General features: G+C 40.9%; 1 protein-coding gene across 1 annotated transcript in view; it reads left to right on the forward strand.

Annotated features, from left to right (window-relative positions):
- The window catches only part of LOC140754706 (dual serine/threonine and tyrosine protein kinase), a 34,372-nt gene extending 21,699 nt beyond the window's left edge, over positions 1-12,673 (forward strand). Inside the window, exons 10-22 of the mRNA XM_073089754.1 lie at positions 41-155; positions 1,027-1,304; positions 2,093-2,258; positions 3,069-3,156; positions 4,579-4,737; positions 5,359-5,488; positions 6,152-6,270; positions 7,005-7,096; positions 7,914-8,046; positions 9,483-9,664; positions 10,726-10,951; positions 11,543-11,628; positions 12,072-12,673. Coding sequence (XP_072945855.1) covers positions 41-155; positions 1,027-1,304; positions 2,093-2,258; positions 3,069-3,156; positions 4,579-4,737; positions 5,359-5,488; positions 6,152-6,270; positions 7,005-7,096; positions 7,914-8,046; positions 9,483-9,664; positions 10,726-10,951; positions 11,543-11,628; positions 12,072-12,307 — 2,010 coding nt within the window. The 3' untranslated portion in view covers positions 12,308-12,673. The remainder of the gene's footprint in view (positions 1-40; positions 156-1,026; positions 1,305-2,092; positions 2,259-3,068; positions 3,157-4,578; positions 4,738-5,358; positions 5,489-6,151; positions 6,271-7,004; positions 7,097-7,913; positions 8,047-9,482; positions 9,665-10,725; positions 10,952-11,542; positions 11,629-12,071) is intronic.
- Positions 12,674-16,685: the final 4,012 nt, after the last annotated feature.

The following is a 16,685-nucleotide window of genomic DNA, read 5'->3' on the forward strand; positions in this document are numbered from 1 at the left end:
ATATAAGATGTGTATTATTAAAGAACTAATCATATTACAGACTATCAACCAGATGTTCTCTGAGGGCGACAAAAAGCAGGAATTAATACGAATAATGGAGGAAGTGCTGGAAGAAATGAAGTCGGAAGTGAACAATATGGACTGGAGTGTTGATGGTAAGCTAGTTAAGGGCTCGAACACAAAACTGCGATGCGACGCGATGCGAATTCGCAACGCTGAAAATTGCGATGCGAATTGCTGCGATGCGATATCGTGCGGCGTAGCGTCTCTCAGGGTGACCAACAACAACAACCACTGTGCGATGCGAATTAATTCGCAAGTTCTTGCGATGCGTCGAGGGAGCTCGCAGATTTTTGCGATGCGACGTCGCATCGCAGTTTTGTGTACGAACCCTAATAGCATTTACTCGCGTCTTTGCTAGCTGTCAAATCAAATTTGTGAAATATATGCATTACATTACATATTATGCATTTTGTCATCACTGACGTACGAAATTATTATAAATTTAAAGTATTAATTATTATTATTTTAATTATCTTGGTTATAATATATCCCTCGGGAACGGCTTCAGTAGTTAAGGCTGAGATATGATGAATCAAAATACAAAGCAGTGGTTAAGAAACTGGGCCTCTTGATCGAGGGATCCGAGGTTCAAATCCCAGGCCAACTCTGATTTTTTATGTGTGTATTAATCGTAATTAATTGTAACTTGCTTAAACGGTGAAGAAAAACATCGTGATGCCTGCATCCCTGGGAATAAAAATACAATATTTTAAAAGGTATGTGAAGTTTACCAATACGGACTTTGCCAGCGCGGTGGACTATGGCTTATCCTTCTCATTGGGTTGAGGATGATGATGATGAATCAGTCAGGACAAGTCTGATATATAGGTGTAGATTATTCCGATCCGGTATTAATATAAGAATCAATATTATGATTGATAATTTGTAAGCTCCTAGAGTCCTATTACATTTTGTTTCATTCGGAATTAACCCACGAAATTTAACATTAAATTTCTTTTACAGATTTACCTTGCCATCAGGACAAACGCTTCATGATATCGAATTCGATATTTTACTCGGTTAGAAGTAGTCCGACCGTGTCACTCCAACTGAACGATCAAAACGATCGGGGTGATACGACCGATCGGGGTGGTACGATCTATCGGGATACGGTCGATCGGGACTCGGAATCGGATGCAGAGGAAGCTGTGTCCTTCGATAGTTACAATTTCGACGATTATGAGATTATACAGTCGAACGACGAAAGCTTGTGTGCCAGTGAATGCTACAGTAGAGCAAGGGTGAGTGTTGGAGTAACTAGCAATTATTATAAATAACAAAATTCTGAATGTTTAAAACTAGCCTATGGTTAGTCCCACAATCCAGACGAATTTAACGACACGACACATGTCAATATGTATTTTTTTTAATGAGGGTTTTCTTTTACTTTGTCATTTATCATTACTTCCCAGAATTTGATAATTATAAATGAAAAAAACGGAACTATAATAACACTATTAAAATTAAATTAATTATGTAAAAATAAATTCATTGTATATACAGGGTGAATTGTTCAATTAGGCCTTCAGGGCCAAATCTGAAACTATGAGGATTAGCGAAAAATGCTGAAAGGAGTTACGAAGCCGATTTTAATAAAAACTAAAACTGCATCATTAGTTTTTTAAAACATCCTTTTCGTTAGCCGGGAATCGAACGAGTTCATTTTTGAAAAAAAATACTCCCTCTATATTATTCCACTATCTGATAGTATCGCTTATAAGGATTAAATTCTGGAAAGCTATTATTAGTTTGACTTGTATGTATGTATGTATGTATGTAACGAAATTTTTGAACTCGATTTTTACCCACTTTGAACGGTCCGATTAATTTAAAATTTTGAATAATCAAGAACCGATGAAAATACACGATTTTAATAATTTTATCCCATTCCCCTGATCAGGATCGTCAGGAACCAGGATTATCGACTTTCCGTGTGCGATTTTAGCGTGGTTTTTAGTTTTTATAATATAATTATTATTTGCTTGGTAGGAGTGTATTTTTACTGATCTATGACTTCATCGTGTCCCAGTCGCGGTTAGACGAGGCGATGACGTCACCGGCGGACGTCCACGTGGAGAACGAGAGCGCGGCGTTCTCGCTGTCGCAGAGCACGTGGCGGGGGGCGGGCGCGGGGCTCGGCTGCAGCGGCGCCCAGCTCTCTGTAAAGCAGGCTTCGCTAGACGTGCAGCAAACTGGTGAGGGAACACTACTGACATGGGGTTTAAGAGGGGTGCAAATTTATTTATTTACTAGCTGACCCGGTTGTGTTGCGATATAAATAAAAAAAATGTTAATGGTGAACAACTTATCACTTAGGGGTATGAAAAATAGATAGTAGCCGACTCTCAGACCTACTGAATGTACATAAAACATTTGGTGAAAATCGGTAAAGCCGTTTCGGAAGAGTACGGTAACTAACATTGTGACACGAGAATTTTATATATAAGATAAATCAATTGCGGTTCGTTAGTCTCGCTAAACCTCGAGAACGGCTGGACCGATTTGGCTAATTTTAGTTTAGAATAATTTGTGGAAGTCCAGAAAAGGTTTAAAAAGTGAGTAAATAATAAATATATTTCATAAATAGATTCTGAGGCGGTACAAAGTTTGCCGGGTCAGCTAGTATACAATAAAACATAATAGCATAAGCTTTAATCTTTCAGGTGACTGCAGTCACCTGCAACGCTGGCATTCTATGTAAATGTTGTTTGTCTTCAAGTTACTGTAATAATTAAAGCTTTACCATCTTTCTCCACCTGAGGGTAACTGGCGAATACCGCCTATGAAGATCTGTAACTAACCCCAGATAGCATTAGATATTCCTACCTGAGGTCGGCCACAGATGCGCCGATACTCCCGAGGACTAAGCTGGAACGCCTCGGAAAAGTATGTCTCCCTTACCACACCCTTCAAACCAGAACACCGCAGTGCTTAACACTGCTGTTATTAGTTAGAAATAAGTGTAGCGGTCATGTCATCACGTAAATAGTTTTTTAAATTTACAGTTCTTGCCAAGCTGAGTCGTAAGATCAGCTTGAAACTTGTCAAGTTTGTTGATTGTCTCAAGGATACATACTTTGGTACGTTGCAAAGGTGAGTGTTAATTTTTTTTTTCAATAATTTTGATATTTTTGAATGTATTTCTTTTATGCCTAACCAGACATAAGTTAGAGTTTATTTGAGTAATTTTATGGAAATATCGCGCTTCGATTATCATTGTTAATAAATGAGCGTCGCCATACAAGAAGACTGTTTTTTATTGTTATTGTTTTATCGATTGAACTGTTATAGATAAACCGTTTAAATTTTCATAATTCATTTACTTCCATGGCTGCTATGATATCAAATAGAAAAAATAAAAAATAAATGAAAAATTTCGTGGCACGGAACCCACCGTTAGCGAATTCGACTCGCATTCGGTATGTCGTTATGGACAAGAAGCGGCGAAAGAAACTCCATATGTGTGTAAATTGGCATTTTTTTAAAGTAAATATTGTACAATTTTACATAGAGGTACATATAATTAATTATTTATGATAGATGGTTTGTTTTGTATTGTGGTTTTACCGGAGGATTTGTTCGCCCAGCGACAAAGTCGTGTAGACAAATAAATTAAAATAAATAAATAAAGACTCGCACTTGGGCAATAGGCATGATGACAGTAGTAAAATTTCAAAGAATAAATGACTAAAGTAAAAACAATATATTGAAGTATTCTTAAAAATGACTCAGTTTTAATATAAACTAAAATTTATTATATTTATAATAAAATAGAAGTATAAAATACTGCACCTGTTAGACCTATATTCACAAGTAAAAAAGAGATTTGATTTGATTTGCAGGATTCATTGCTTAAATAATTCAATTTTTGTGGCGACATCTCGTTACTCGTTCTGATTCACGTTATCGAAGTTATCTTAAATATCTTGCATATATACAAGCTCCGACTGTGGGAGTCCGGTCGCTTCCCGAGCATGATCAACTAGCCCGACGGACATGTCCCTTTCGTAAAACTACGTTATAGTTGGGGATTTTAAAATTTGTCGTCATGTCCATTGGATTAATATTATTATTGAACGTAAGCATCGTATCGTGTCACGGTCCGTGTGTTAGTCACTATTGAACGTAAGCATCGTATCGTGTCACGGTCCGTGTGTGTACTCATTATTGAATGTAAGCTGCGTCTCGTGTGACGCTTCGTGTGTGTTAGTCACCGTGTCACGTGGCACGGTATGTGTGGGCGTGTGTCAGATGCCTGTAGTCGTTGGAGCGGTGCCCCACTGTGTGTTAATGTATCACGGTGTGTGTGGATGTGTCAGATGCCTGGAGTCGCTGGGGCGGTGCCCCACTGTGTGACGTTGTATGTGTATGTATCAGATGCCTGCAGTCGCTGGAGCGGTGTCCCACTGTGTGTTAATGTGTAACGGTATGTGTGTGGATGTGTCAGATGCCTGCAGTCGTTGGAGCGGTGCCCCACTGTGTGTCAATGTGTGACGTTGTGTGTGTATGTGTCAGATGCCTGGAGTCGCTGGAGCGGTGGTGGGGCGGCGCGGCGGGCGCGAGCGAGGCGGCGCGGCAGCTGGCGCGCGCGAGCCGCCGCGTGGAGCTGCGTGACCTCGCCTCCTTCTCCGTCATGCGGGCGCTGCTCGACTCGCTGCGCCGGTTCTTCCAGAGGTGAGGCGTTACACAAGTAGACACGGTATTAGGGGTGTGCGAATATCGATCGAATCGACTACTAATATTTAATTCGAAATTGGAATCTTCTAATTATTCGACATTCGACGATTTAATAAATTTTTTTCGGGAACTTTTGAATAATTCGAATTTTCAAATACTTGGAGAACAAAACGTCCGCTGTCGAATGATTTGAAACATTAGGGCAAAAAAAAATGTTAATAAGCAAAATGTTTAAATTAATAAATGGCGGGAACTTAATTGCTATTTTAATATGAAATCATATGTATTTTCTTAAAACTGAGGTTTTTTTCTTTAATTTGTCACATAATGTTACTTCCCAGAATTTAATCCTTATAAGCGACACTATCAGATAGCGAAATAATATAGAGGGTGTATTTTTTTTCAAAATGAACTCGTTCGATTCTATATCGACTCTAAGGTATTTTAAAAAACGAATGATGCAATTTTACTTTTTATCAAATTCAGCCTGGTAACTCCTTTCAGCATTTTTCACTAATCCTTATAGTTTCTGATTTAGCCCTGAAGGCCTATTTGAAAAATTCACCCTGTACAGTAAGCAAATAGAGTATATGTTTGAACATACGGTGCGTGTGTCAGGTTGAGCGTGTCTGGCGGCGGCGTGACGGCGGAGTGCTGCACGCTGAGCCCGCTGTGGCGGCGCCGCGTGGCGCTGCACACGCTGCACGAGCTGCAGCCGCACCGCCTCGCGCGCGTCATCTCCGCGCAGGTACACGCCGCGCCAAACTGCTAGTCCGCTATCATTATATAAATAGGCATATTCGCGGGACGAAGACAGCGCGGGACCCCTCGGCATTCTCCGCTGCCCGCTCTCGCCCGCGGGGACATAGTGCAGTTAGTGTGTCCGCACGTTGCTACGGAGTATAAGCTCGAAGTTTTCCGCAACAACTACAGACCGAACTAGCAGTTTAGCGCGGACTCTACACAACGCCCACGTTACATATTTCCTCTCACATTCCACGCTATTTTATAATATAGGAGCAACAGACGAGCATGGAATCCATGCCGCCCATGGACATCTATAATCAACTCCAGGATAGGATTAGATATTAAGGGGTAGGCCCTTCGGTACAACTCCTCTACCCCAGAGGACTAAGCTGGAATGCCTCGGAAAAGTATGTCACCCCTACCACACCCTTCAAACCAGAACACAGCAGCGCTTATCACTACTGTTATTAGGCAGAAATATGTGTGACACATGTGTGAATCACAAAGGGTTCTACCATATTCAATCCCTCTTACCTTCCTGTTCCTTAACTGACAAACGATTTATTAAATGACTTATTAAAAATTGTATTTATAATGTTATGATAATGATAATGTATAATGTTATTTATATCATAACATCTTTCGTACTCTGGTACCATTTCAGATATTAGAAAGGTTAAGCGAAGCGCACGAAAGATATCAATCAGCGCTCGCCTCCTTAGAAAACTCATTAGCGAACCGTTTGCATCACACTGAGGACATGAAACTGGCTATCAGGAAAAAGTAAGTATTTTTGAGTAAAACTTATCTATTTCGTATCTTATATCTAGGCACATGTCTCTCCCACTACTGAGGAAGATTTTGAACGTATCATAGATATGTCCGTGGTGTCCCGTGTCCCGTTAATAGAATAGGGCTATGGTAACCCCTGCCTGTCGTGAGAGGCGACTAAAAGGGGGTTTGCGGGCGGCAACAGTGGGAGCTTGAGCCGTCCAGTAAGCGATCCCTGGACGACGGTATGTGTCGTCGCATACCGTCGTGAACACCAGATGGTGTGAGAGGAGTGAAAACTGCTCCCCCCAGGGCAGAGTCCGATCGGGGCATCGCGCTTGGAGGACTCCGGTCGTGTTCCGTCGGAGATCCCGGAGTTCTCCAACAAGCGTTGAGGACGGCCACCGGGGGGGCTTAGTGCGGTAAAAATCCCATATAATCCGGCGTCGCTCCCACGTCGTCGGGTACCTTTTGAGGGTTACCCCTACATAAAAAAAATGTCCGTGGTAAGTGAATAGAGTCCTGGGGTCAGCCACAATTGCATTGCTACAACTGAGAACTAAGTTCGAACGCCTCGGTTAAACATGTATTCTGTATCACACCCTTCAAACCAGAATGCAGCAGTGTTTAAAACTGCTGTTATTAGGTAGAAATATGATTCTACCACCTTTGACCTTCGTGTGCCAGTAGTAGCACGTGGCTAATTATTAAAGAGATATTGATGTGTGCACTTGTATTATTTTAAGGTACGCTCCATCGTTCGCTCGGCTGTGTCTCGAGAGTACGTCGATGTGCGATCTCCTTATGTACGGTACGCCGGAACTCGGCCGGGAAATCGGTGAGTTTCAATATCAACCCATATTGTTATTGTTCATCTATATTACGATACCCAGAAAACACATGGTAGAAAATTTTACGTGAAATAATTATATTCCTTGCTTAATCTTAAATGAGGTATCGCCAGTTTATCTTTATTTCTAGTATTATAAGACTTAGTAGTTCCACTCCGTGGGTACCACCGCCATACCGTGTTTTCTGCCTCATAACAGCAGCGTTAAGCGCTGCTGTGTTCTGGTTTGAAGAATGCGGTAAGGGAGACATACTTTTCCGAGGCTTTCCCGCTTAGTCCTTAGGGATTGCGGCGCATCTGTGGCCAACCTCAGGACCAATACCTTATTCTATTTGAGGTTGATTAAAGATGTCCACGGGCGGCACTAGCGAGTTGCCATCAAGTGGACTGCATATTCGTCTGCTACTTCTATATTATAAAAGACTCGCCTATTAATTATGTAACCATTTTTGCAATCAATTTTATTGTAACAAACATAAGCAGTAATAGCCTAGTGGTTAAGAAACTCGGTCTTTCGCTCGAGGGGTCCGAGGTTCAAAACCCTGGCAAACCTCTGATTTTTTGAAGTTATGTGCTTTATAGAAATTAACTATCACTTGCTTAAACGGTGAAGGAAAACAGGTGGAAGGTTTGTGAAGTCTACCAATACGCACTTGGCCAGCGCGATGCACTATGGCCTAATCCTCATTATGAGAGGAGACCCGTGCCCAGCACTGGGACGGTAACGGGTTGATGATAAACATTCTTGCAATAAATTTCACTTCATTTCGTTGACAACTTTTTAACGTGTGATATTGTGTGTAAGGTCGCGGGCAGTACGGCGTGGTGTACGCGGTGCGCGGCGCGTGGGCGGGCCACGCCCCCGCCGCGGTGAAGTCCGTGCTGCCGGCGGACGAGCGCCACTACCACGAGCTGGCCATGGAGTTCTTTTACACCAGGTGACACATGTCTCTTATATACAAGTAGCGAACGGGCATGCAGGCCACCTGATGGTAAGTGGCTATTCCTATGTGAGATTGGCCACAGATAGTTTGTTTGTAATATTTGAAAGATCTCTTTGTTAAGTACTCACTCAGATTTGACTCGAAAAAGTCATTCTCGCAAATTGTTAACTCTACATCAGTATTAAACGAAACACCGCGCATAGCAAGTTGCCAATCTATTACAATGGTCCTAAAAATAACATTAACTAAATCAAACATAAAAATATAAATACTTGGAGAACAAAACGTCCGCTTTCGAATGATTTGGAACATTAGACCAAAAAATTATTAATACGCTAAATGTTTAAATTAATGAATGGCGGAAACTTAACTGCCAAATTATTATGAAAAAATTGAATTTTCTTAAAAATAAGGCTTTTCCTTTACTGTATCAATTATCATTACTTCCCAGAATTTGATCCTTATAGGCAACACTATGAGATAATGAAATAATATAGAGGGTGTATTTTTTTTCAAAATGAACTCGTTCGATTCCCGGCTAGGGAAAAAGATATTTTAAAAAACGAATGATGCCATTTTAGTTTTTAACAAAATCTGCCTCGTAACTCCTTTCAGCATTTTTCGCTAATCCTCATAGTTTCGGATTTGGCCCTGAAGGCCTATTTGAAAAATTCACCCTGTATACAACAATAAATTAAAGAAATTGATTATATTAGCAATCCTAATAAATCATTAAACATTAAATATTTCGCAAAATTACGCCCCGCGCTAGTACGCAAATCCGTAAAAAACTACAACGCCCGGCGACAAGAACGCCCAGCGTCGCGTTAGCACGCCGTACGCTGGACGCATACACGCTCTGTGTGAGCGCTCTCCACTAACTCAGTACAACGCAACGCGACGCTAGAACGCGGCGTAAATTACGCCACACGTGGCGCTAGAATACGCGTTCTGTTTGGTCGGGTCTTTAATGTTTGAGTATCTACTATTAGATTAGACAGACTTTTCCGAGGCGTTCCAGCTTAGTCCTCAGGGCTAGCGGCGCATCTGTGGCCGACCTCACGTAGGAATATATAATCATATCTGAGGTTGATTACAGATGTCCATGGGCGGCAGGAGCCACTTACCATCAGGTGGATTGCATGCTCGTCTGCTACTCTTATACTATAACGAGCTTTTGCCCGCGGTTTCGCTCGCGTTACGAAGTAATATTTCATCCCATATTTTATCCCCTTGGAGGTAGAATTGATCAAAATCCTTTCTTAGCGGACGCCTACGTCATAACATCTACCTGCATGCCAAATTTCAGCCCGATCCGTCCAGTGGTTTGGGCTGTGCTTGATAGATCACTATGTCAGTCAGTCACCTTTGAGTTATACCTATATATCTAGACAAAAAAAAATCTAATGGTGTAATAATGGTTATTCAAGGAGCATACCGCCGCACCCGCGCATCGTGCGCCTGCTCGGCTCGCTGGTGCAGCGCGGCGGCGGCGGCGGCGCGCCGGGCGTGCTGCTGGTGTCGCCGCGCTACGCCCGCGACCTGCACGCCGCCGTGCGCGCCGGACTCGCCTTCGCCACAAGGATGCGGATCAGCTGCGATATCGTTGAAGGTCAGCTATATCGACGACGAATTGGCAACAACTCGTATCTCAATTTTTTTACGAAAAAGCGATTTTTGCATATTTGGACTTCAAATGACGTATCACAGGTCGTCCTTGAGACACCAGGTTGTAAGGATGGGAGATCGAGGCGAAATAAAAGATGTTATTTGATTCACGTCCCAATGTACTATGAACCATAATAATAAACAGTACTGCTTAAATACTAATAGGATTACACATAAGTACAAACATACTTATCTCTATACTACACCTCCTTTCCTTCTGAAAAATATAAAGCTACAAAGTTGCTTAGGTTCAAAATTGAGCAAAATATTAAAATGTGACAATACGTTCTATGTCTTATTAAAGTAGCGTTTCTTCTTATTTAAAGAAGCGTTTCTCCTTATGTAAAGTAGCATTTTTTGAGTTAGGAGTTATTGCCAATTCGTTGTCGATATGATGTATCTGTTATATTGAAGATCTAATATTTGTGTAGGGACTTCCCGCTACTCGACAAGAGATGACGCTGCTGAATCACGCTATCGAAGTTTTCTAAACATGTTGCATATATACAAGCTCCGAACTGTCACTGTTGGAGCAAAGTCGCTCCCCGGGCATGATCACCTAGCCCGGCGGGAGATCTCCCTTTGTCAAATTTATTATATTACATGTGGTAGAATCTTTTATGGTTCGACTCCGGTAGTACCAAAGCTACACCTATTTCTACCTAACACATATCTATTTCTATCTGGGATTGATTACAGATCTTCATGCATATGGATAAAATATGTATTTATTTAAAAATAGGCTTTTCCATTCGTTTATCATTTATCATTACTTCCTAGAATTTGATCCTAAAGCACTATCCGATAGTGGAATAATATGTATTTTTATTTTTTTCAAAATGAATTCATTCAATTCCCGGCTTGAGACATAAATTTTCAAAAATGAAATGATGCAGTTTATATTTTAACCAAAATCAGCATCGTAACTCCTTCGGATTTGGCCCTGAAAGCTCGTTTGAAAAATTCACCCCGTACATGTAAATAAAAAAACGTGCCGTGTTCCAGGTATCCGCTACCTGCACTCGCTGGGCTTGGTGCACCGCGACGTGAAGATGAAGAACGTGTTGCTGGACGCCCACGACCGCGCGGCGCTCTCCGACCTCGGCTTCTGCGCGGCCGAGGCGCTCATGTCCGGCTCCGTGGTCGGCACGCCCGTGCACATGGCGCCCGAACTACTGCTCGGGGAATACGACGCCGCTGTCGATGTGTACGCCTTCGGGATACTGTTCTGGTGAGACAACCTCGTTACATCACGCGTTACGCCCCCTACAGGCAGTGTAGTGACGCGCACGCTGTCGATGTGTGCGCCTTCGGAATACTGTTCTGGTGAGATATACTCTTTTGAACTGGAACCATCTTGTTACGTAACGAGTAATGGCGCCATTTGTATGATTACAGATGCCCACGGGCAGCAGTAGCCATTAATCATCAGATGGGACTGCACGCTCGTTTGCTGTTTTAATATTATAAAAACATTATAATACATATAATTGGCAACTAAAAATAGAGTCCGCGCTATACTTCTATTCCTATAGAAATGAGTCGCGTCGTAACAGCAAATTATTGATAAAAGCGGGACGAACACAGCCACAAAAGGCATCCCACGCTACCTGCTCTCGCCCGCGGGTACATAGCGCAGTTAGTGTGCCATTACGTTGCTCCGGAGTATATGCTTGTAGATGTGTTCAACCTAATTGGCTCTCCGGTTAAACCTGCGTACAAAAACTTCAGAGTGGACTAAAGTTTGGCGCGGACTATACCTTATGTCACGTGAAAAGCTCAGAGAAGTTGATATACACTTTAATTTTTTGTTTCTTTTCAGGTACGTATGTGCTGGGAACATCAAGCTGCCCAGCGCTTTCGAGGCGTTCCAGAATAAGGAACAACTGTGGAGCAAAGTGAAGAGAGGTGAGATTGTAATTACGAATGATAAGTTTATTAGTTTTAGACTACGTTTCGCTTGATCACCTAGCGGGTGGAAACTCGAATTTTCATTTTATTTACCACGCGATTATTAGCTTGACCTATATGTATGTTTGTATCGCGGTATGTTACGGAATCTTTGAACTTTACTTTTAACTGATTTCAAAATCTTTATTAATTATGTGTGGAAGTTGAAACGTTCTTCAAAATGAAATCAATCAAAATTCTAAGTAAATTAAATTAAATTATAATATAAACTTAGTATTATAAATGACTAAATTATTTACATTATATTCAATCTTATTAATTGAGTTGTGCTGCTGCTGTATCTTATCTTGGTTGTCCTAAATAAATAAAAAACTAACATTATTGTTAAATTATACGTCTTATCCTAAATGAATGATACTAATATACCAAGTTCTTTCCAGGTCTCCGTCCAGAGCGTCTCCCACATTTCACGGACGAGTGCTGGGAGGTGATGCAGTCGTGCTGGGCCTCCGAGCCCTCCCAGAGGGCGCTGCTCGGCGACGTTCAGCTCAAGCTCGAGGCCATCCTCGACCAGGCCCTCAAGGACAACCACAGCGAGCCCTGCGCCCTCAGGAACGCACAGGACGACGACGACGACACGCTGGACATGACCGGCATTTATGATAGGGACACGTGATAGTCACGTGATAGTCATTCGGTGTCTCGAATCTATGAGAATAGGGGTGTAGACCTCTAGCGGCTTAATGGAGGGGAGGGGGGGAAGGGGCGTGCCGCCCCAGGCCTCCGATCCTCGAAACACAATCGCTAAACAAAGGTCGTTAGAACCAAACAATCTATAAAATATATATCACTCAACAAAAAAAAGGTCACCGAATCAATAAGCGAATAAGTCTAAGACATTTGTCGTTTTGTAAAATCAAATAAAGTTTTTACACTGAGGGCCTCCATTCAGCTTTCTGTTGCGGGCCTCCGACGTTAGTCCGCCACTGGTGTAGACTGATTGATAATCAATACAAATTATGTTTTCTTATAGTTCTATAAATAAAAAAAAATGTGAGCCGTCACGGGACGCCTGGCAGATGTGAAACATCGACATTATTTTGTAAAAGTAATATGCAGAAAAGAACATTGTGATAGGAACTAAATATGTCATAATGATAAAATAAAATATTACGATTTTTTTCCAGATAACGATGACTATTTATTGAATTCGATTGCGCATGGCGACGCGTCGCCACACCGTACACACTACTGCATATAGACTGTATATACATACCATCGTATAGCGTGGCGACGCGTCCACGCCATGCGTCGCCACGCCAGAAATCGGTTTTACGTGCGGCTATAGATGTTTCACATCAAAACTTTTAAAATCATACTATTGAATCACATACATTTAAGTTGTATTTATTATTATGAAATAAAATAAAACTATATTTTTCGCTTGTCACGTGGTCCCAAACATGGGATGACATCAATATACCCTAAGCATACATAAGCTGACGTTTGGTTGTCATTACTTGTTATTAAGTGTTCTAGTTGTGAGTATAGTCCGCGTAAAACTGCCAATCCGCTCTGAATATAGAAATGAATCGCGTCGCCATAGCAAATTGCATGACTACACCTGCTCGCAACAACTTCAGAGCGGACTAGCAGTTTGGTGCGGACTATGTCTGTCGAACAGATACGCTACTACGCGACAGGTAATACGTGTTTTGACGGTAACATTCAAAATTAAAATAAATAAGTGTAATTACTAATTATATCAAAAATATGATTTTAAATTTATTCAAATATTTTTAACGTGTCTACAAATGTACTGCTATCAATTAAAATGGATTTCTAAAAATGTCTACACTCCTATTCGATGTATGATATCTTCTATCAAGTATGAAAATCTGCGGTTACAAGAATAAGGACTACATATTAGGCAAAATACCAAAATTTGTAATCAACTTTGTTGGATAATGGATAATGATTTATGTCGCCTTAGTAAAGTATGGGCGTTAGTGGAATGAGGATACTTGTAATATTGTAATTGCCTCAGAGTTTTCTAAGGGGCAGAACTCACGGAGCGGTTTTCACGCTTAAAAATATGAAAGTGTTGATATCGGCCCTTAAACTTGTTAGGTCGAGAAATACAGGGTATGTTTTTCAAATGGGCTTTCAGGACCAAATCCGAAACTATAAGCATTAGCAATATTAAGGATTAAAAATAAAAACTAAAACTGCATCATTAGATTTAAAATAAATAGTTCATTTTGAAAAAAAAAATTGCACCTTGTATTATTCTACTATCGGGTAGGGTCGCTTATAAGGATCAAGTTCTGGGAAGTAATGATAAATGACGGATTTAACTACTAGTTTCGGATTTAGCCCTGAAAGCCTATTTAAAAAATCTTTTATATGTATTTCTTTCCGTCCTATAACTGCTATAGTTCGAGCCAAAATGCTAGTCCGCCCTGAAGTGCTTGCGAGCAGGTGTAGTCATGCAATTTGCTATGGCAACGCGTTTCATTTCTATATTCAGAGCAGACTTGTAGTTTGACGTGTATATCCTATATCTAACCGTTATTTTGTACGTTGAATTAATACAGCCTAATTGGCCAAGTGCCAGTCGCACTATGCACCCGAAGAGTTCCGTACTATCAAAATTTTCATATTTTCTATTTTTAGTATTTGTTGTTGTGATGACCCGCGTGGCGGAGTGATGACCATATCGGTCGGACGCGCTGAGGATCCCGGGTTCGATCCCCGGCCAGACAGACATCTAAAAGATGAATTTAGATTTATGTTTCTGGGTCTGGGTGTTTGTGTATGTGTGTGTCCATGTCACCCTCGACAAAGGAAATTCTAGTGTGGGGCTGTGAGTGTAGAAAGCGATTTTTTTATGATATAGCGGCCACCCTTATACATACTCTAAAAAATTAAAGTGTCTACCTATTACGGTTCAGGAGAAAGAGCCCTGTGACAGACGGACAGACAGCGGAGTCTTAGTAGTAGGGTTCCGTTTTTACAATTTTGGTACGGAACCCTAAAAACGCTCCGTGAGTTCTTCGGTATAAATTTATTACTAAGTATTGCTTGCAGTAACATGGTAGGAATATGACCTTATTCCAAGTGAGACGTGCCCAGTATCGGGACAGTAATAAATTAACAATAATCGGAGCAGTCTTAAAAAGTAATACGGTGAAGTAAGATAAGGACGAAAGATCGTTGGCAATTGTATATGAATGACTGGAAATTTGAAAGACTTGTATTAAATTTTAAAGTAAAAAAAAAACACTATGTATTACGGTATTCTCTTTGAAGCCTATATTATGGTTAGTAGGTTAACAGTATAGATAAGTATATTTTTATAACTATTTTAGGAATAAAGATTTGCACTGTATACAGCGCCATCTTTTATCGCTTTGATGAAATAAAGCGAGAACGTACTATGTATGAAGTTTGCAACATCAGTTATTCTTTTTTATGCATCTATAGTCTGATTCATAATTAGGTGTCCAAAATGTAAACAAAGATGTTGACCTATCAAGAAAATACGTTTCAAATGGTACTTTCTTATATATGACAATATTAAATGAATACAACAATAATAAAATAATAATCTAAATAAATTAAGATCAATTCACATTTTCTAATATTTATATTACCTCAATTTCGTCCATACAGTATTAATAATAAAAAACAACGTTTATGGTAGAAAATTAAAATGTGATAATGGTAACACAATCGGAACCCAAAACATTTCTTCTGCCGTCATTTTTAAATAATAAATAAATAATAATAATTTCTTTATTTCAGACCCTTTTTTTTTTACAGTCCATAGATTTGGTTAGTACATATTTTCTTAAAACTATGTTAGTGTACAACAAACAAAACAAGGGGGTTAGTGTTAAAGACAACTTAGCCTATGTTAGTAAAGACAATTAAAACAAAAAACTTAAATTCTAAGTACACACACACTTGTTGGCTCGTGTGTGTACACCATTCCAGCGGGCCCAGAGAGGGCTGTCTGGTTTGCATACCAATGTGCTAAGGAGGGCGTTGGTGGTCCCCATAACCCGCTTCATCATCGACGCCATACGTTTGCGGACGATTGCGTAAAAGTCATCGATCCGAGCCTCCGCAAACATGGCAGACGCGCTACAGAAGCACGGCTTCCCCAACACCACCCTTAGCACATTGTTATACTGCACGCGCAGAGCTCTGAGGGTCCGTTGCTTATAGTTCGCCCACAGACTGCAGGTGTAAAAATTTTGGCAATAAGCTCTAAAAAGTGACAGTTTTACCTGTTTACTGCAACGCTTAAATCTGCGGGCCAACATATTGCCTCGGACCGACATCGCCCTCCTCTCTCTTTCTATGTCCCTGTCGTCCCCAAGGCACTCGTCAACTATGTGTCCGAGGTACCTGAACTCAGCCACCTGCTTCAGTGGGGAGCCGCATAGTTGAAAGGTGGGTTTAAAAGTGGATTCTTTGTTTCTCCCCCTGAACACGAGAATCTCGCTCTTTTTCGCGTTATAGCTGAGTCCATTTACCCCGGCATACTCCTCGCAGATCTTTAACAATCTCCGGAGGCCACTGACCGAGGGACTCAGCAGAACCATGTCGTCAGCATAACTGATGTTGTTGATAGAAAGTCCATCGATCGAGCATCCGACACCCGCCCCGCTGAGCCTCTCTATCAGCTGGTTGACGTAGAGATTGAAAAGCCTCGGTGACGTCAGCCCACCTTGCCTTACTCCACAATCCAATTTGTAGGGGTCACTCATTGCGTTTCGTAGCTGATGTTATTCATTTTCATGATTGTAATCGAACTCGAATGTATTATCGTTTTCAAAGCGCGTTTGTTAAATTGTGAATAATTATAAAGTTTTCGTTTTTTGTTGAGTTTGTTAAAGTTTTTCTTTGTTGTTAATTTTGACAGTGACATTTGTTTGTTTACATTTTGGACACCTAATTATGAATCAGACTATAGCAAGTTAGCATGCAGTCCACCTGATGGAAAGTGCCTAAGTGGCCACTGCAACTTGATGTCTATAACCGAT

This window comes from Epargyreus clarus, unplaced genomic scaffold (assembly GCF_041222505.1).
Source record: "Epargyreus clarus isolate Ecla_fem2 unplaced genomic scaffold, WU_Ecla_fem_2.2 ptg000031l, whole genome shotgun sequence".
Taxonomy (NCBI): Eukaryota; Metazoa; Arthropoda; class Insecta; order Lepidoptera; family Hesperiidae; genus Epargyreus; species Epargyreus clarus.